The following is a 20,364-nucleotide window of genomic DNA, read 5'->3' as shown; positions in this document are numbered from 1 at the left end:
CCTTCGGGCTGCGTGCAGGGACTGATCAGTCCATTTCAGTGTATTCAGCATTCATTACAGTCAGTGCAGATTTTCTTCCTTCATTTTCTGCTGTCTCTCTCTCCTCCTCTGTGTTCGTGTTCTTCTTCCGTTGCGCACTCTCACAATAACAATCACATGGATGATGGATATGGTAGAATAGTGCACTTGAGCACTGCATGGATTTCAAGCCAGGGCCGAGAATGGATAGCTTTTGCTAGTTTTAAAGCTAGCATCTTGGGCTATAGAAAAGCTAACTAGTAACAAGCTTCTAAAGTTGTACAAGAACTACTCTAAAGTCTAGTCTCTTAGCTTCAAAAAAAAATTGGACAAATGACATAAGTTATAACTTATAACATGAATAGTGGTAACTTGTAACTTTGTAAGTACTCCCAACTTGTACACACTGCGCAGCCTGCAGCCTTGCAGGTCTGAGGTGAGTCGTGAGGACTCAAGACTCTAAGTCCGTCCAGGAGGAGTCGTGAGTAGGCGTTGGGTGGGATGGCGATGTGAGGAGTCAAGACTCGTGAGGGGGCAGGGCACCGGGTGGCTCCTGTGTGGGTGGCGGTTGAGGGTGGAATTGTGCCATGTGGATGCCGGAGCTTGGTGGGCGGCGAGTAACCAGTCATCGATAACGACTCACCATTGAGTCACTAACCAGATTGGTCTTACTGGTAGTTGCTTGCCACGGTGCCACTTGCACTGACTCCTGAGTCTGCAAGTCCCAGGCTCCATTGTCCACTCTTTAGGTCGTCCCAGGATGGCGATCCACTGGTCAGCTACGTGCCTCTAGCCTACTGCGATGTCTACCCCTTGGGTTGGTGAGGGCTCCTGCTTGTAGGCAATGGTGATAGGAGTAGTGAGGCTGTAGCCATAGGTCACGACTCGCGACTCACAGGTGGATGCAACGGTGTTGTTGCTTTTAAGAAGATGAGGGGAGGGTTTTGATTATCAAGTTTAGAGTGTACTATAAACTATAGTCTATAGTAGCTCGATAGTAGTAGTAATCTCACTAGTCACTACTAACTTAGTAACCGGGCATTGGGGCATGGGAAATTAGATTAATAAATTTATTTATAATACAATATATTAATTTTAAAGAAAAAAGTGCCCTTCGAAGGCAATGCTAGAAGAATTTTGCCTTCTCCAAGTAGGGCAAAATTTTCTTTTGCCTTTCAAATGCATTGCTTGCAATATTTTGGGATTCTCCAGCATGCCAATAATGGCCCAAAAGGGCTCTGCAACTGAGGTTGAGCAGCAGGTGCACCACACGACACAAGCTTTGACGTTTGATGTGTCATGCGTGTATGGGGTCCCACGCAGACTGGTTTGGACCAATGTTCATTTTTCCAAGTACCTTAGGTTTCTTCATGTGAAAGGCTCCTTAGCAAGTGCCTTTCTTATGGAAGGGCTTTTTCAAAACTTTGCCCTCGAGAGTCGCCTCTAGTTTAATCAATGTATAATCTCTTTGAGTTATTTTCTTGCCTTTTCATGTTCATAATTCTTTACAAATCTATAATACCAACAATGATACAATAAAAAAAATTCTACACTTAGTATACTAATCAGCTATTGATTTTAAGCATAACATAATAAAATTGTAAATAATATCATGAGAATAAAGTGTAATGCTAGGAGGAAGACTAGAGTTCAATTAAGCAAGATAGTTCAAAAGGGAAACAAGATAGTTCTATAATAATCCATGGTCACATATCAAAATAGCAACACAATCATGCTTTCTTACACCACCTCTGTTCCTACCACATTGACACTACAGTGAGCTTTCAATCCATCCCATGTGGCATAGATGGCATCCCAATCAACATCCAAAGGGTCTTTAGCGCCATTATAGGAAAGAAACATGACTTGATGCAAGGTCTCCAATGACATCCTATTGCAATCATTGGACTTGATATGATTCATTTTAGAGAATCCTCTCTCACAATCAACTGTGCTTGCAACAATAAGTAAGCATGAACGCCATAACTTTTTCATCTCTCCAAAGGCTTGATCAAACTCAATATCATGCCCACATAATTGCCATGCAACATGCATATTTTAACCTGGACATGTCCTCTTTACCTTCACCATAAAGTCTTCATACTCAAGCTTGCATGCATCAACATCAACACGGATCCCAAACTTTTCTAATAAGGCATTTATCCAAATTGCACCCATTGTGAAGCATCCATGAACATCATGTGGGTAATCCTTTGGGCTAAATATCTTTGCAGCCTCAAATAGCATTAAATCGGCAAACCTCACATATAGTGCAAAAATAACTTTTTGTACAAATTACTTTTTGCCAATTTCAATGCAACTCTCCCAAGTTGCCAATTGGCTACATTTATCCTTAGGTCCCAACTGATTATTATGAAGAGTATGCATTTCCATAGCTCTAGCATTGTTGATTGGAAAATGCATGTATCCATCTTTAACTTGTTGATAAAACTTTGTGAGATATTGTGTCCCATGACCAAAGTCTCCCAATAAGAAGTGTGCCTCTAGAATATCTATAGTGACCATAAGCTTTGTTCCTATTGAAGTTATGTCTACTTGTTCAACTTAGAACTTTTTATTCAGATGGTTTAGGTAGTGTAGCACATCAGCTAACAAATGTAGGAAGAGTTCAACCTTGAATGAGGTGAACAACATATACAACTTTGCATTTTCCCTCATCCATATACGCAATAGAGCTGGCATCAATGTAACAAGCCTTTTCACTACTTGTCCTCTTGAGAGCCAACAAAACTCATGCACCTTCAAGAGCTCATGAGTTGGTAGCTCAAATTCAATGGCTAAATCTTTCAATTCTCCATGCCTTTTGTAAGAACTACTGAACCATTTGTAAGACTTTCGAGCAGCCATTCTACTATCTCAAAGATAGACAATGTAGACAAAGCATCCTTAGCTGCCAATGCATCTCTATGTGCTATACAATGGACTTCAACTAAGTGTGGTACCTCTTGTGCAAATCAGTTGACTAATCCATTTTGCCCAAACATCACACTGCATCCTTGATAAACCAAAGCTTTGTAAAAACTTTGAGAGCCCATCATACAATCCCTTGTCTGTTCCATTATGTGTTTTCAATAATGAAACAAATCTGTTACGTAGATATCCATTGCCCTTATCACATAAATATGTGATACATACGATCATGTGGTGATCGTTAGAAACATCCGTGCTCTCATCCACCATTTGTGACTACAAGGGACTTTCACAAATCTCTGCCTTTGCTTTCTCATACAAGTATTTGTAGCATGCCTCCAAAAACATATGAGCAGAAGATGAAGAAAGATAGGATGCATAACTTGCTCGACTAGGTACATATGGTGCCCCAAAAAATACTAATTCCTCAACATTCTTTTGAAAGTCTGAAAGAGGCTTATCCTTGATTGCAATGAAATACATCACTTGAAGCAACACTCTGATCCGTGCAACCCTTTTGTCTACCTGTGCTTGATCCATATTTTGCAAATGTGTATCAAGAGGTAAAGTTGATATGTGCTCTTTCTTTGCCCATAAGAACTTTACTTTGTTGTGTTCTTTGGACTTTTCATGCATCTCCAACGATGGTCATTGGAGAACTGTGCTACCAATATTAGCAAATACATTGCTCATCTTAAAGTGTGTGCAGATATTGCAGCGAATTCTTTGTTTGCCATCTGCATCATGTGTAGCATAGCTCCATGGAAAGTACACCTTCCAATGTTCCTAATACACACGCTGGCCCTTTGCTTTTTTTGACACTGAACCTTCATAGTCTAAACTGCATCCACATGTGCCTCATATTGTTCTCTTACTTCTTGTATGCTTTGTAGTACATTCACATTTTGTTCCATGTGAATGTTATCTTCCTCCTCTTCTAATAACCTCACATTGAGATCCACACTCACGTTCCTTGTAGGATGTGTGTATGCACTAGAGCTTGCATTTGGAACATCATTGTCCCTAACACTATTGGACATATCCTCTATTGATTTTCTCTTTCGTATAAAAGCCATTGAGAGGCTTAGCTGTTGAGAAACCTTTTTAGGGCGCCCAATTCTTGTCGAGAAGGCCATGACTTCAAATGCAATTGGTCACTATCAGTAACAATGAAGCTCATAGGTTTCAAATAAAGAAATAAAATTTCAAAGGTCATACAAACTATTTTATGTCATACATAGCATAGTAAGGTTAAGGTTTCACCCATCCATCTCAAAGAAAAGTGGTTTCATTTCTTAGTCAAATTGGAATTATAATACCATGTTTTTTCTGTGAAAAAAGACAAACATGAGGATATCCTTGATAGTAAAGGTAGAGAAAAGATGATTTATTATTTGCATAACTTATGATTGAGGTCCCACTATGAAGATAAGTCAACTTTTTTGAAGACATAATGATGAAGGATACAACTATAAAGTGTATACTAGGATGTGATTATTCCAACTTATTTTTCTAATCTCACGAATTAGTTTAAAAGCATTATGGCATGATACATGCTTCATATATATATTACTACACAATAGTCAAACCTATGCATAATCAAGATGGTTCCTATTATAAGGATTTTCTTATCTAAGCCACCACGTGAGTCATTTGACTAAGGGAAACAATCAAAAGATTTCGAGTACTTATGTTTTGGGGATACATGTAAAGATTTGATGATGTATGACAGTCACTCTAAGAAGTTTTCCTAACATCTTTTCTTGCTAAGCAATGTCACTACTATGGATAGTGACTTTCATAGTTATGTCTTCTAGGTTGACAAAGGTTCTAACTCCATATTAGTCCAATCCTAAACATTGAAATATGCCTTCTCTCTCAACCAACTTTAATGCAGAATATCTTAAAGTTGCATAAACATATAACAATTGATGACTAGTTAAGTTAGACAACTCACTTATCAAATCTTAGATGACTTGATTGACAATCAACGTGCAATCTAGATTTGCACTAAAGTATGTTGCCTCTCTCAATCTTGTACAAAAAACTTCAATAATATGGATGCTCCAGCCTCCAATGGACCCGTACAATAAATTTATAGCCATTTTAATGCAATATTACTCAATGCTTGGTGGTTTTCTATTGTTCAACACATACATGACTCGCGAGTCGCTACCCCCTCACCTGAGTCCTTGGGCGTGATGGCATTGGGCAGTGGGCAAGTTGTGGCGGTCCTCCAGATGGTGACGTGAGCCAGGTGGTGCGGCGTGTCGTCGCTCATGAGATGCTCCACCTTTAGGGCTTGGGCAATGGGCAGCGAGCTTCAGGTTTAGGGCCTGGGCAATGGGCAGCGGGCTTCAGGTTTAGGGCCTGGGCAATGGGCAGTGGGCTTCGAGGTTTAGGGCCTGGGCTTCAAAGTCCAGGTGACTTGGTAGACTCGGCATTGGGTAGGTGGTGCCGTGAGCTAGGCGGCAGGTCCAAGTCGGCACTGGGCAGACTCAGCACTAGGTAGGTGGCGCCATGGCCCGTGAGCCAGGCGACAGGTCCAAGTTTAGAGCCTGGGATTCGAAGTCAAAGTCAACAGACTTGGCACTAGGCAGGTGGCACCGTGAGCCAGGTGGTGCTGTCACCCTTTCGCAATGGCTCCACCTTCAAAGTTCAAGGCCTGGTCGTCATGCGTGATGCAGCTGCAACTTGCCATCAAGCAAGCTGCCTTGGAGGCTTGGCGCCTACTATACTAGTTAATAGTAGGCTAATGGTGACTCGTGAGTCATTGTTGTGATGACTGTGAATGTATACACTTCAGCCTTCAACCTGCTTAGTGCTGGACAGGTCCACCGTCCACCGTCCCGACTCCCTGCTCCTAAGACGATGGTCACTGTACCTTGGATCATGGATGCTTAGACTTGAGAGGAGAGTCGAAACTCGACTGTCGAGACACAGAACTTAGATGAGTCGTGAGTCGTAACTCGTTTGTCGCTATCTAGCCTTTAGGTAAAAACTTAAGGGTTTCAAATTTCAAGTTGGTTTTTAATAATAATAATAATAATTTAAAAAATGCCCTTCTAGAACAAGGTTTTGAAAAACTTGCCTTTCTTGAAGAAGGGCAAATTTTTTATATTGGGCTTCTATGACAAGGCTTTAAAATTTTTTACCTTCTCTTGAAGGTCAAAATGCTTGTAGAAGGGCTCAGTAACCCTAAAAAAAAACCCTTGGAACTTTGGACCGTGGTGCCACGCGGAAGGCGAGAAAGATGGGCCGGATCTGAAACGGAATAAAGAGCTACGGATCTGAAAGCTTCTCATCTTTCAAAAACCCCCCACTCCTCACTCCCCTCATCTGCGTGCCGTCCGCCCCGAGTGTGGTCTGCGAGTGAGGGAAGAGAGAGAGAGAGAGAGAGAGAGAGAGAGAGAGAGAGAGAGAGAGAAGGTTTTGTGGTGGTGTTGGTGTTTTTGTTAGTAATCTAGCCTTACCTTACCGAGATTAAACCATGTCGTGGCAGAACTATGTCGATGATCACCTCATGTGCGCCCTGCCCTCCGGCCACACCCTCACCTCCGCTGCCATTATCGGTGTCGAAGGCTCGGTCTGGGCCTCCAGTGACAAGTTTCCCGAGGTATGTTATCTCTCTCTCTCTCTCTCTCGCGCGCGCGCGCAGAGTCAGAAATATCTTTCTATTTGAACCTTATTTGTTGTCGTGGATGTGGCCTGGATGATGTACTGATCATCCGGCGCAACTCTTGGCCGATCCATTAGTCCCATACTCCTGGCGTCATTATTTGAGTAACAGACAAGAGGAACTGCAACTGTTAGCCTCAAATCTCAGCAATCGATTAGATAAAGGCTCGGTCAAACATCGAAGGCTGGATGATATTGGTGATTCTGTGTGATCAAGAGGTTTTGATTCATTTCGTTGGTAGTTGTATGTTACAATGATTTTTCTATATTGCGAGGTTCCTTGGCGTTTAAAGGCTTTGCATCTTGTGACATCGAAACTTTACTTCTGATATCAAAATTTTGCTCAGCATTCGTGGCAAAGAAGCACTAATCCACACTGCCCTCCTCCGTAAGAGAAACCTCAGTCAGCACTCCGGTTGTGGTTACTAGCATGATGCTGATCCCTTTACAGGAGGCACATACGTCCTTAGCCTTGTAGACAGTACTCTTGCCTGATCTATGTTTTACTGAGGCAGCATGTAGGTTGCCCATGCATAATTCCTTGAACAAGTTGCTTCAAAGCGTTCGTATGATATACACATGGCTAAAGTGTATGAAAGCTGGTACATAGGGTTCTTATTTTTAGTACAGGTATTGAGGATCGTTTTATTGGTTGATCGTGAAATTGCACATTCACGATTACATATTGCATAGGCTTACTGTTTAGTTTTAAATTTTCCTGTGTATTTCACATGCTCGGAACTGCATATTCTACTTGTCTCCACTTTGAGTTGTAACGGTTTTGAAACATTGTTGGAACTAGATCTAGACGTCAAATAATGAGCTTGCAATGACTTGAAGCTCTCACGCAACTAGATTTGCACTTCTATTTTGGACTTTCATTTAGTATTTTATGCATACATAAGCACTTGCTCTAGACTTATTATGGCTAAGATGCATGGCTGCACATGAGTGATCCACGTGTCTAATCTCCTGATTATGCCCCACAGGCACATCTCTGTGGCCCAGATGTTACTGCATTTGCTTGCATGTCCTTAGTGCATTTGAACCTACACTCAGTACACAAATTTGAAAACAAATCCACATGTGAATTTGCACATATACATCTTTGAGATGAATATATTGTACTCTTAACTGCCTTTGCCTCAGTTCTAGCATTTCAATTGTCCATTATTTTGTATAAATCATAATTCCTTCAAGGTGTTGGACCTTGCAGTGTTGAATCATAAATCTATTCCCATGCTTTAAGTTGTAATTCCTTCGTTCCTCTTTGTTGACAGATCAAGGCACAGGAAATTACAGACATTGTGAACGCATTCAATGATTCCAGCACTTTGGCTCAGCGGGGCTTGTTCATTGGAGGAGCCAAGTACCTGGTGCTTCAAGGTGAACAAGGAGTGGTGATACGTGGGAAAAAGGTAGACAACTCATTTGCTTAAGCAGTAAAAAACAGTTCATTCCTTTAGTTAGAAGGATTGGGTTTGCTCTGTGCTTAGGCCTGTCATTCACTCTAACTTGGTGTACATATGATAATACCTGCAGGGTGCTGGTGGGGTAACAATAAAGAAGACGAATCTGGCTTTGGTCTTTGGCATATATGATGAGCCTGTTACTCCGCCTGAGTGCAACACTATTGTTGAAAAACTTGGCGATTACCTTCTAGACCAGGGCTTCTAGTTGTTGGAAGACATTTTGAGACACACATTGAGGCATATTGATATTGTTTTTCAGGTTATTTAGGTTCATAGTGATTTTTTCCACCCATACTGTCTACCATCCTTTTGCCTCTGAATGTAGGTTCCTGGATACCCAAAGTATCATCCTGCCTGGTGTTTTTCTATATCTTGGGGGTCCAATACTGGTCTCTGAGATGGTCTGAATATATGCATTATTGGTTGAGAGCATATGGCAGCTGTACATGTATGAGCTAGTGACGATTGCATTACATTTAAAGCGGATTCTGAAAATGGTTTATTGAATATATTTGCTGGATTTAATGTGATGTACTCACTGATGATTTAAGATTGTTGAGTCTGGATGTACAGCTTTGATTGCTATCAGTGAGTTCAGAGGTCCTAGTTGACATAAATCAGGACAATCTGTTGTGTGAGTTTTTCCATGTTCACCACCTGTTTAGTGAAGCATTTTCAGGGATTTTTGTATGAACAAAGAAGAATCACAATTTTTTTTTGCAAGTGAAGTTCAGTTCGAAAATATTGAAGCAAGAGGATTTTAAAAGTATAAATAATATTTGAGACGAGATGCATATATGCTATCCAACAAGAGGATCTGCGAAGATACGAATATTTGAAGATGCTTGAGAATGCCAATAATAATATGCTCCTTCAAAATTTTGTGCAAGCAATCACGTTTGTGAACTAATTTCTCATGGAGCTCGTCTTTCTTTTGATCTTGAATATCCATCAATTATCATCTTGTTGAAGTATTCTGAACAAGTGCATTCTTTATTAGTGAAGCTTAAAGTTTTGTCTGTTTGTGACAAGGGCTCGATTTCTTAAGCTACAGTCGGCAGCTTTCTAAATTCCAGATTTTTGATCATTTTACAGCTGGGGGCTCACTTTCGATATAATGGCTACAGAAGTATGAACTTTTGTAGCTGTGTTAGACACGGATTAGAAGAGAATTAAACATTTTGTTCAACACGATGGACAGTAAGGCATAGCCATAAATATTATGCTGCTTTGGGGCTTTGGTAGTGTTCTCAAAAAACTCTCTGAGGTACAAACACCTGTAGCTGGAAATTTTGGAGACAAACACCTGTAGCTGGAAATTTTGGAGGGTTTTTGGACCAAGGTACTTGTAAATTGCCTGCCTCAGTATAAAGTTTGTAAATGTTGTTTCTTCAGATTTTTGAATCTGTTTTCTTTGCATTGCACTTGAACCTTGGTTTTTTAGCGGACACTGCTTCTGACGTACGCTGCTTAGCTGCAGTGAGGATACCATGGGATCTACGATGGTATCTATAAAAAAATGAGAACTAAATGCGCAATCCCTTTGCAGATAACGGGTCATTCTCAACATCTGCAGGGACTTAGGCAGTTATTTTTTCTACCTGGCGGTACCAATAGTTTGTTTTTCAGGCTGTGGAATGCTGAACCTGGGTGGTACAATGCTTCCCCACCTTGGTTCCTTTCCCTACCCTTTTAGCTTCAGTCATGCTGTTGAGTCCTTGGATGTCTTTGACGATTTCGGCGCCATTCTATTCTGCCAGATGCAAAAAAGCATGTTTGCTTTATGTCGGACTCTCCTTTTTTTACATAATTAATTAAGGATCGCCAGGAGAGTGTCCTTGTTTCTAGGCTGTGCTGCTCTACCTTCCCGTATTCTTAATGTTTTGCTTTTGAGAGTTGTCTTTGGTCCGACATACCCGGGGCGTGGCCATCTTGAAGATCTTGTCAATCTGTGGGAGCAGAAAAAAGCTCACCAAGTTCATTAGTAGGTTATGGTTCTATGCAGAACGTTTGTACTGACATGCCTATGTGGTTCGTACTGCAGAGTTCCCATTAAAATTCCGATGTATTTTTACTGTTTATCTTCATACATGAAAGCTTTAGATGGGCACAATTGGTAAAGCAAAAGCCCTTCCAAAGAAGAGAGGCTGGTGTATTGAACAAGTCATTATTTTCTCACAGTAGCGAATCAGCTTTACAGACTTCTGATGTTTTTGGCTTTTTGGCATATGGTTGGCTTCCAATCAATGGCATACGTAGACATGTCAACAGCTTAGGACTCCAAATAAAAACATGAACGCTTGTAAAAGCGGCTTATTCTTTTCGCATTATCCAGTGCGTTGATTTTATAATATTGTGTCTGGATTGGAAAATAAAAGGATCCAACTGTGAAATGCTTTCCAGGTCTCGACAACCACCAGAGGCCAACACCAATGTCATGACTGAGATAGTACAATTGGCAGCACCATAACAACCCTAGGAGCCGTGACAGGCTTATAGATCAGCAAAAAAAACAACGACATTGGAGGGCTACATACATCCCTACTGTAGCGTGCCCCCTTATTGGCCTCTTTAGCCTAAATGCGCCCCATCTTAACAGGAGGCTCCGTTTCTCATTTTGACACTTCGGCATTACCTACTGTATGGAGGCTTTATTGCTCTCTTTCAGACAGTGAGCATCATCTTGTGTATTCGTTCACTAAAACTAATCTACATGGGAGGTTGCAACGTCGATGATTGAGAAATATAGTCGCTTGAAATTGAGTTTCGGGAAATGCCAAAATGGATGTTTCGGAAACTCTCAGTCGCATTTCAGGATTGTGGTTAATCTTTTTTTTTTTTGTTTTGTTTTAGGAGGTCTGTTGTTTAGGGGGGAGGCCCTAAACTTGCTTGATCCGCCCGTGTTTTCGTTTTTGGTGGACAGGCAGCGTGTTTCAGTTTTTTGCTTTCACTTATGGTTTTCACGTTCTGCTTTTATTGCATGTGTTTGTAATGCTTGTTTCTCATCATTAAATCCATCTGTAGTCAGAGGATGCATGGAGTCACTCAAAGATTTGTGTAACTTTGAAGGTAGGACTAACGCTTAACTCTTGCTAGCAACCGATAGCTAGTAGAGTAGTGAGTACAACGCGCATGCTTTGGCAATTTAAGCGTCTGGTTATGATAAGGGCTGAAGTAGTAGCTTGTATAACGAGTTACGAAGGGCTGAAGTAGTAGCTTGTATAACGAATTGCAACTGCACGCACATACACACAAAACACAGCACATTCATAATTATACTAATGCGTTCATTTATATTTACATTCATATTTTTGGACTCTTGTTTTGCCGTCTCGGATTGAGAACTTCTTACTTTGAAATGCATTTTTGTTCCATTTCTGGAACTCCGAGCAACTATGTTGAAAAAAGCGATTGCATTTCGGTGTGAGCTAATGACATTTTAATCATTGCCGGTACTAAGAAGTAACATATGCAGGTTACAAATTTTCACTAATTTCTCATGTAAATGCTATGTAAAGCATCAACTAACCAAGTGGAATTGCAAAGATGGTGCAGAAAAATTGGCTAAAACCAAACGAATAGCAAAGCTTAGTAAATCAAAACCAATAACAGAATTATCATGCTTGTTGGAATGTATCCTAGCAGAGTTGCATGGATGCTGTCAAACCTCTACGGTTGTACGATATACAGTTCGATTTGTCGGTTGCTAGGACTTGGATGGACATGAGAGAGAGAGAGACGCGTTTATTCAGTTCAGGATTTGCAGGACAACTCTTCGTAGTCTCGTACGTGTACGACGTTAGTACAAGTCTAGAGACCGGAGATAATGTGCTCACAAGTAAAAAGTTTGCCCTAGTAGATATCAAGGATGCTGGTGACACTTTGATTGCAAAGAGGACAGGTCATGCGGCTTCGAAATAGCTCCCTGCTGCACTTGCGACAATAGGTGTGACCGCATGGAATGAAGGCAGCACCCTTTAGACCAACCATACACACGCAACACATAGGGTCCAAGGCCTCTGCAGGCTCCTCCCACTTGTCCCAAGAAGTTTGAATGTGACTCGGTAACGCAAAGTCCTCTACTTCAGCCAAGAAACTAATGAGGGGTGCTCTCGATGTCCTGCAGGGTGTGCTTGTTGTGAGGGCTTCCGTCTCTCCTGGTTGCATGGCTGTTGCCCTGGAGAGTACTGTGCCTGTTGTTGTGGCAGCTTCTCTCTCATCTTGTATCATGGATGATGCCTCATGTTCACCTTCCGGCAATGCGACATGGACAGTATTGTTTTGTGTTGATTGTTCTGAAGTATTACAAGTTTGTGTTTGGTGATCTGTGTTGAGAGGTGATGATAATGATGATGATGATGGGGCTACTGCTGGTTCTTCTTGCATTTGCATTTTCATGACAACCCCCTCCTGGCTTGAGTCGGCTGTAGAACTGGAAGAAGGTTCACGCATAAGGGCATCATCTGCCTCTAACGGAACGCATGGAGATAATTTAGAGGATGACACATGTCGCGCATGAATTTTGAGCATGTCACGCAAGGTCTTCCTGCATCTCTTCTTCTCTGTTTGTGGGGGTTTCTTAACCTCTACAGAACCCTCATTCTCCTTTCTTTCTGTTTGTGGCTCCTGATGGTAGTCTCTTCCTGCTCGTTTCTGTGTAGAGATTAATTCATAGGCTCGCTTGACTACCCTGCTGCTCGCGAAGTCGCCATGGGAGCGCAGGGCGCGCTCGAGGAGACTGTGATCTCCGGAGGCGATGGCGTTCCAGAGAGCTCTATTGGCCTCTTCTTTGCGGGAGGAGCACGTCTCCGAGGCAAGGAGGGAGGCGATGGTGCCTTGGCGCCGGAGGGTGGAGCGCTCCCACTCGAGAGAGGCGTCGTCAAGCCAGATGGGTGTGGCGGTTATGTCGTCTTGATTGATACAGCTATGGGGTGTGTACTGGCCTTGCAGGAGGGGGAGGCCATGGCCGGCGTGGAAGAGACAGAGGATGCGGCGCAGGTGCGGTTCGAGGAGGAGGGGGTTGCAGTAGTCCTCTAGGGTGGGCACCTGCTGGTACAGGGCCTCTTCCAAGAGGGGCACGGCCTGAGACACCATGGTCCTCCACTCCTGCACCTGTTGATAAGGGTGCTGCTGGTTGCATAATCGCAGTTCCATGTGCTGATGCTGCGGCTGTTGATCACGATTGTCGCCCTGAAGAAGAAGATGATGATGGTGGAGCTGGTGAGGCAGGTGCATATTGCTCCATTGGAGCAGCAGGGCATGTATCTTGGTCCTCACATAGCGTCGCTCTGCAGAGTCCTTGGCCAGAGCCAGCTTGTGATGGAGGGATTCTTGGGGAGAAGAGGGTGTGGCTAGTGCCTCTCCTGCCTCCACAATCTCCGAGGCGTTTCTAACGGCTGTGTCAATGATGCTGTGCAACCATGCCTCGTATGAGGGGGGAGCATCGGCTTCCCGAGGGCAAGTGACACAGTGGGGACACATTCTTGCTCGGGTATAGAGAGCCTCTGTGAAAAGGAAGGGGGGGGGGGGGGGGGGAGGGAGAGAGAGAGAGAGGGGGTGTGAGTGATCCTTGTATGTAATGTGTCCATGCAATGCAAACACACGATACCAATACAATACAGCCAACCGCAAGTTTACAAGTCAACCTGATTTTCTAATGCAAAGCCGGCAGAGCAGGACGGCCCTCCGTTGGGGGAAGCCGGTTTCACATGGCTTCTACTCGATTACCTACTGTTCCCCTAAATGAGCTCCCTTTTCTCAATGATGCCGTGTATAAGGGCATTTCTCTTGGGTGAGAGGCGCTTCCCAGCATGGAACATTGCCATCTGAATGATCAACCTGCAACTACAACCACCTCTAACATCCACAAAATGTATGTAGCCACTTCAACGAATGTCCAACTAAACCGGATCATTCTATCATACATGTACACACTTCCAAGGACTTGTTATTGACCATACGCGAGGCTTCAATCCTAATGACAATTACACAAATTTGGAAGGTAGCATGCAATCCGCAAATTCATAAGTAACAAACACACTTCCAATCACATCATCACTAGTCAACACTTTTCCATACATACATATTTGTTAAAAGTCAACGGACTTTAGGGCTGTAACCATCGGATCCAAAATGCACTGTCATCGATATATATCTTCAAGTTATTTGGATAATTTGGAGAGACTAAGCAAGAGGCTTAATAGCGACTCTGGGTGTTATATTCCATATCAACGTCTGTGGCTGTAAAGCGATGGTTTTGGCACGTAATATCCAGGTGAGGCGGAGTGATAAATCGGGTGACAGCGTGCTGCGTGCAAATACTCATAATCTAAAGGCAAGCTCTCCAACAAGAAGTAAACATGTGTGGAAAGGCGTGGGAGCCTACAGCCATCATGGCAATCGCAATTGCTTGAAAAATACGAAAAGGAAACCCCACCAAAATGCTTAGGAAACAGAATCTCCAGCCATAAAGTCACAAAATGTTGCATCCCTAGGGTCACAAAGGCATAACGCGTGACATAAAATACATAGGTTTACAAAAGCATAATGCATAACATAAAATATACGAAGGATGAAAGACGGACATGATTCTAAGAGGCGAGAAGGTAGACATTCTCTCTCTCTCATGGCCGGCTTCTTCACGCGGTGCAACATGCAGGCCACCTCATCCCCCACATGAGCCCAAATCTCTCTCTCTCTAGACGGCCCATCAATCATTACACAAGCCTCTCATCACAAAAGCCCAAATCGAGGGAGTATCAACCAAGAAACCGCTTCTTTTTATCATAATAAACTATCATCGATTGTCACTTGTGAGCAATAGGTGCAATAGGAACGTTCTAGGAGTTCCTTTGCTTACACCGTGATTGGCTAGTCTAGAATCCTTTCCCGTGTTTGCTTCCAAAACCTACACCTTGGTGATGGCTATGTATTACTAGCTAGGCCACCTTCCTATTGATTTGCCTTTTCCATCCAATCGTGCACCTTGCCACACCTTCACATCAAGTGTAGCGTAGAGAGGAGGATAGTAACGATATACTGTTTACCCTAGTTATAGTGATTAGAAGGAGAAAGCTGTTTAGATTTTTGCATGTGTGTCAGCCATCGATTTGTTGAATGATTTCATTATTTATCCTTGAAGAAAACAATTAGCATTAGTTTTCACAACAATAAATTTAACATAAAGTGTTCTATGAACGTCCATTTTCTTCACGGATCAAAGCTCCATTCCCAAACCTTTGAGTTGCAATATAATACCATACTATCACATGATTGGCTCCTTTCCCCTAGCCCCTAAATCATCTAATAGATGGTTGTATGTGATAATGGTTCTAAAAAAGTGGGCATTGAGTTTCCTCTATTGTAGACCCTATGGAAAACTTTATATCTAAATTCTCTACAAGAAAAGGATGCCATTTTAAAATCTCTAATTGAGAGAAACCTCATTTCACAAAAAATGAAGCAAATGAATGGAATGCTTCAACATAGAAAGGTTATAGCTTTCTAGTTAGTTCCTCAATTATATAAAGGTTGGCTTGGATGGATTATGCTACTTAAATATATCTTCTATGAGTTTTGATTATCATAGTACAATAAGCACTTTTGTCCATAACTAAAAGCAATAACTTGGCACATGTTTGATGCCAAATAAGTTGATTGAGAGAGAGAGAGAGAGAGAGAGAGAGAGAGAGAGAGAGAGAGAGAGAGAGAGAGAGAGAGAGAGAGAGAGAGAGAGAGAGAGAGAGAGAGAGAGAGAGAGAGAGAGAGAGAGAGAGAGAGAGAGAGAGAATTGATATATCTTAAAGGCCAATGTAGCCTATGAGACTGCACCATTACATACAATGAAGTGTATCTCTCATCTAAAAAAGGTAAAATGCACGTGTCTCTATAAGACTAGATGTTAGACAATAGAATATGTAAGAATTAGTCTATGGTACATAAATGTAAATGATACTACTTAAAAAAAGAGAAGAAGAAAGATAGATGTTGGGTGCATTTAAGTGCATGTAAAATGAAGATTGAATACGAGCTTGGATATTAGAAGCATAATGCCATGCTGTTGTTGAAGTTGTTATTGAAGGACCGTACTATTATGAAGACTTGTGCATGTGTTGATGAAGTAATTTTCAACTTCTCCTTAAGATGTAGATGATTGTTGAATATTGAAGTCAAGGTATGCTATGATTGAAGAAATTGTGATCGTATCTTGAATGGTTTTTGCATGCCATTATTAAGTATTTGAGGCTTTCAGAATGATCTTGCTATCTTGATATTCTTGATGCTTTTGTAACATAGGATCTTGAGAGAGAAGCAATAGTGGGGTGCGAGGTAGAAGCTACATAGTGTAAGAGTGTTGAAAGAGAGAATGAAAAAAGAGAGTTATGTGGGGAATGGTCCCCTTATTCTTTGTTATCTTCACTTATATATTAATGTACATTGTGTACATATACAAGGGGTGCATGCTTGGCTATTGGCCATTGGCCATTACCCAACAATCTCCCACTTAAAGGCCAACACACGTTTATTGGAGTATAAGAAGAAAGTGAAGATACTATCTAATGCCCATGAGCACTTTGCAATGTGCAAACTTCTCAAAAGGTAAACTCTTCATGAGAAGATCTATAGGATATCATTCATATGGATCTTGACAAGCTTAATACATTTGTCTGTAAGTGCCTCCTTGATGAAGTGGTTTTTCACCGCAATGTGTTTTATCTTTGTATGAAAGATAGGGTTCCATTCCAGCACTTTAACTATCATAGTGCAATGTAGGTACCTCACTCATAATACCCAAGTCTTCCATTAGATGAGCAAGTGATGTAGCTTCCTTGCAAGCCTCACTAGCTGCAACATACTCTACTTTAGTGGTAGATAAAGCCATACATGGGTACAATTGAAATACCCAAGAGACTACAATACCTATGAAAGCAAAGACAAAACTTATAGTAGACCTCCTAGAGTCTACACTCATTGCAAAATCAACATCTACATATCCAAGAATAGATGTACCATTTGAGTATCTCATGATACTCTTTACTACCTTGCAATGGTTTTTTCTAGGGTTTTCCATATTCTTGATAACAACTCCTAATACATAGGCAATGTCTGGATGTGTAGCAACCATGGCATACATCAAGCTACAAACTATGGATGCATAAGGAACCTTGGTCATTTAGACTTTTGCTTATCTAAGTTGGGGTCATTCTCTTGGCTAAGTTTCAAATATGGAGGCAATAGAATACTAATAAGCTTCCCCCTCTCCATGTTGAAAGGCTCCAATATCTTCCCAATGTATTTCTGCTGAGACAAATGTAGTATCTATTTGTCTTGATCTTGCATAATGTGCATACCAAGGATATGACCAACATTCCCCAAGGTTGTTCTTCATGTCAAAAGTTCCATTCAACCTTTTCTTTAAAGCATCCACACCCATGATTGACTTTCCAACAACTGATCAATATGTCATCCACATAAAGAATCAAGATAATGAGGCTACCATCTCGAGCTTTCCTAATGTAAAGGTAGTAATTGTTCTCACTCCTAGTATACCCTTGAGATCACATAAAGGCATTGAACTTATGATACCGTTCCTTGGGATGTTTCAAACCGTATAAGCTCTTATGTAGCTTACATACTAATTGCTTCTTGCTTTCCACAAGTTTTGAAAAGCTCAAACACCTCATTCGTTTCCTTCATGAAATATACCCATAGCTTTCTAAAGCAATCATCAATGAATGTAAACAAAATACTTGCTACAACCAAGAGATACATTTTACATAGGTTTCTAAACATATGTATACACAACATCAAGTAGATTTGTGCTTACATCTCTGTCATACATCAAGGTTGTCTTACATGCTTCCCAAATTGACATGCTTCACATATCTTATGCAAATTTTCCACTTTGAATGGTGGAAAATCTATAACCAATGCTTTGGACTGGATTAATTTTAGCATTTGTATATTTACATGCCCAATGCATTTGTGCCATATTTCAATGTGTGCAACTATACCTTTGCCTTTGGAATACATAGTGGCATTCATAGTGAAAATTCCAATACCTAAGGTTAACATGTGGCCAACTCTACTTCCTCTTGTAACAAGTCTACGCTTGTCTTTGAAGTCCTTCACAAAAAACCCTTTGTATTAAATAAAAGTTACAATCCTTGCTCTACCATTTGACCAACAAGAACCAAATTCTTTGTGATGGACATCATATGTATATAACTTTGTCTAACCATCATGTAAGGACAAAGAAACTTTCCCAATGTGTGAAATCAGATGGAATAAATCATCACTTGTCTCTAGATATTCTGGACCATGTAAATCGTACATTTCTCAAAATCATTAAGCATGGACAAAATATGATAAAATGCATGTAAATCAACATACCATACATCATCACATGTCCCTTTCTTGTAACAATCTCATGGAAATTTTTTTTGAGGAGAACGTAAAGTTGTATTAAAAAAGAAGAGAAAGAATGACAAGAGCTAGACATTTTTCCAAGTTGTCATCCTAAGGATTACTGACTCTATCATATTGTTGGTCATATGGTATTTTAGTATTTAACTAGCCCTTTTTATAGTAGTAGAAGGTGATTATTTCAAGTTGACATTGAGAGCTCGTTGACAAAGAGTATCCAACACTTCTCTTGGCTATTCAAAGAGTTGAGTGAACATAGCTTCTCTTTTCTCCATTATGAGTCTTTTCTTCTAGTGGGTGATGAACTTCTTGATTTACAAGTCTTTAATTTTCTCTTTAGCAACCTTTTTGCCTTTCCACCTCTTTTGGAATTTGGAATGGTCTTGCTCTATTTTCCCTTGAATTGAAGAAACTTGATGCAATAACTCAATTTTAGTACTACAAAAAGAATCTATATATACTTATTCATAGTCTGGCTTTATCCCTACTATATTCCATGTTTGCCAAATGTAAATGCTTCTTAGCTAGTTCCAAATCATTGGGGGGATTCCGTAGATCTCCCCAATTGGATGACTTCTTTCCAATTAAGAGTTGTTAGAATGGTAGGGGGATATCATAACTTGCAATAGAAAAATAACATTAGCATTGGCTTCACAACTAAAGAACAAGTGAGGGATTGTTTCATGGACCTTTTTGCATTTGGGACATTCCATCTCCTATGCCTATTTGGCTTCACAACTAAAGAACAAGTGAGGGCATGGCTATTAGTCAAGAAAAATCTCAAGAGGATTAGCCACATTAGACAAGAAGCCTCAGACTATATGCTTTTGGACCATATCATTTGGAATTCATAAGCCCATTGAAATTGGTTTCAGATTCCATCTTTAGTTTTTTAAAGCAAAAAGTCAATGGGATGTTTGTTTACTATTTGGAATGGGCAACAAGGATTTGTCATTATCCCAGCATACTCCTCTATGGTCAAATTCAAGGTGGAGTTAGATGTTCTTACTTAGATGGGACCCCAACATCCCTTCTTTGTAGTAACATGGTGCGCAGATCGGATGCCGTATGCTTGCGTAGTGAATGCCGGAAGGTCCCCAAGAACAAAAGAACTCTACTTTTTGCACAAAACTCAAGATAAAAAGCATGCATGACATGAAAAGAGACCAATTGGGTGCAATCTCCCCCCATGCCTTGTGTGAGCGCTCCACAAAGCATGTATTTTTATGTATTAATCATCTTCAAGCTCAAATAATAGCCCAAATTACAAAATAGCACGCTTTTGGCTTTTGAGTTTGCTTTAGCACAAAATAGAAATAAAGCTAATGGGCGGGCGTCCAAAGAGTAAGGCGTACTACCCCCAGTACAATGTCCAATTACAAATATCATAATTGTGCGCCCATGCGCATACAAAATAATAAATAAATATCCAATGCCTCAATAAATAGGCGCGACAAAATATAAGTGATAACTCGAATACTCGCTATCCTCCAATGCTTTCCTCCGCCACTGCTGCTATCTCTACACATCAACTGAAGCATTCACAATCGTTAGTAAAATAATACAATTAAACCGACAAAAGTGAATACCTAGTAGTCTTCAGCTACATAAATAAATCAACTGGTTAGAAATCAATCCTAACCTTAATTTATTACGAGTGCGCACTCTAAACTCATAAACGTTTATTAATTTAATATGTATTTTGCGGAATCACCCGCTATGGAATCCCATCAACTTCTCGCACAAAGAATCCACTTTGTGCATGAGCCCCGGTCAACAAAGTTTACGGAATCCACCGTGGCACGGAATCCACCGTGAGATATGCCTCCTGGCATCATAC

The 20,364-nt window shown here is 41.0% G+C and overlaps 2 protein-coding genes across 2 annotated transcripts; one reads left to right on the top strand and one right to left on the bottom strand.

The window, feature by feature from the left end:
• The first annotated feature begins 6,278 nt into the window (after nucleotides 1-6,278).
• LOC148022548 (profilin-like) lies at nucleotides 6,279-8,531 on the top strand. The gene is made up of 3 exons (XM_087695494.1): nucleotides 6,279-6,565; nucleotides 7,908-8,045; nucleotides 8,170-8,531. Exons 1-3 carry the CDS (start codon nucleotides 6,440-6,442, stop codon nucleotides 8,302-8,304), a joined length of 399 nt encoding a protein of 132 aa, XP_087551620.1. The 5' UTR covers nucleotides 6,279-6,439; the 3' UTR covers nucleotides 8,305-8,531.
• Nucleotides 8,532-11,597: 3,066 nt separating this feature from the next.
• Nucleotides 11,598-13,592, bottom strand: LOC148022547 (uncharacterized). The gene has a single exon (XM_087695493.1). It carries the CDS (start codon nucleotides 13,578-13,580, stop codon nucleotides 11,952-11,954), a length of 1,629 nt encoding a protein of 542 aa, XP_087551619.1. The 5' UTR covers nucleotides 13,581-13,592; the 3' UTR covers nucleotides 11,598-11,951.
• Between the last annotated feature and the right edge of the window lie 6,772 nt (nucleotides 13,593-20,364).

Source organism: Lygodium microphyllum, chromosome 16 (genome assembly GCF_053477565.2).
Source record: "Lygodium microphyllum isolate KBCC chromosome 16, Lygodium_microphyllum_v1.1.10, whole genome shotgun sequence".
Classification (NCBI taxonomy): Eukaryota; Viridiplantae; Streptophyta; class Polypodiopsida; order Schizaeales; family Lygodiaceae; genus Lygodium; species Lygodium microphyllum.
This window is presented reverse-complemented; position numbering and strand designations above follow the sequence as displayed.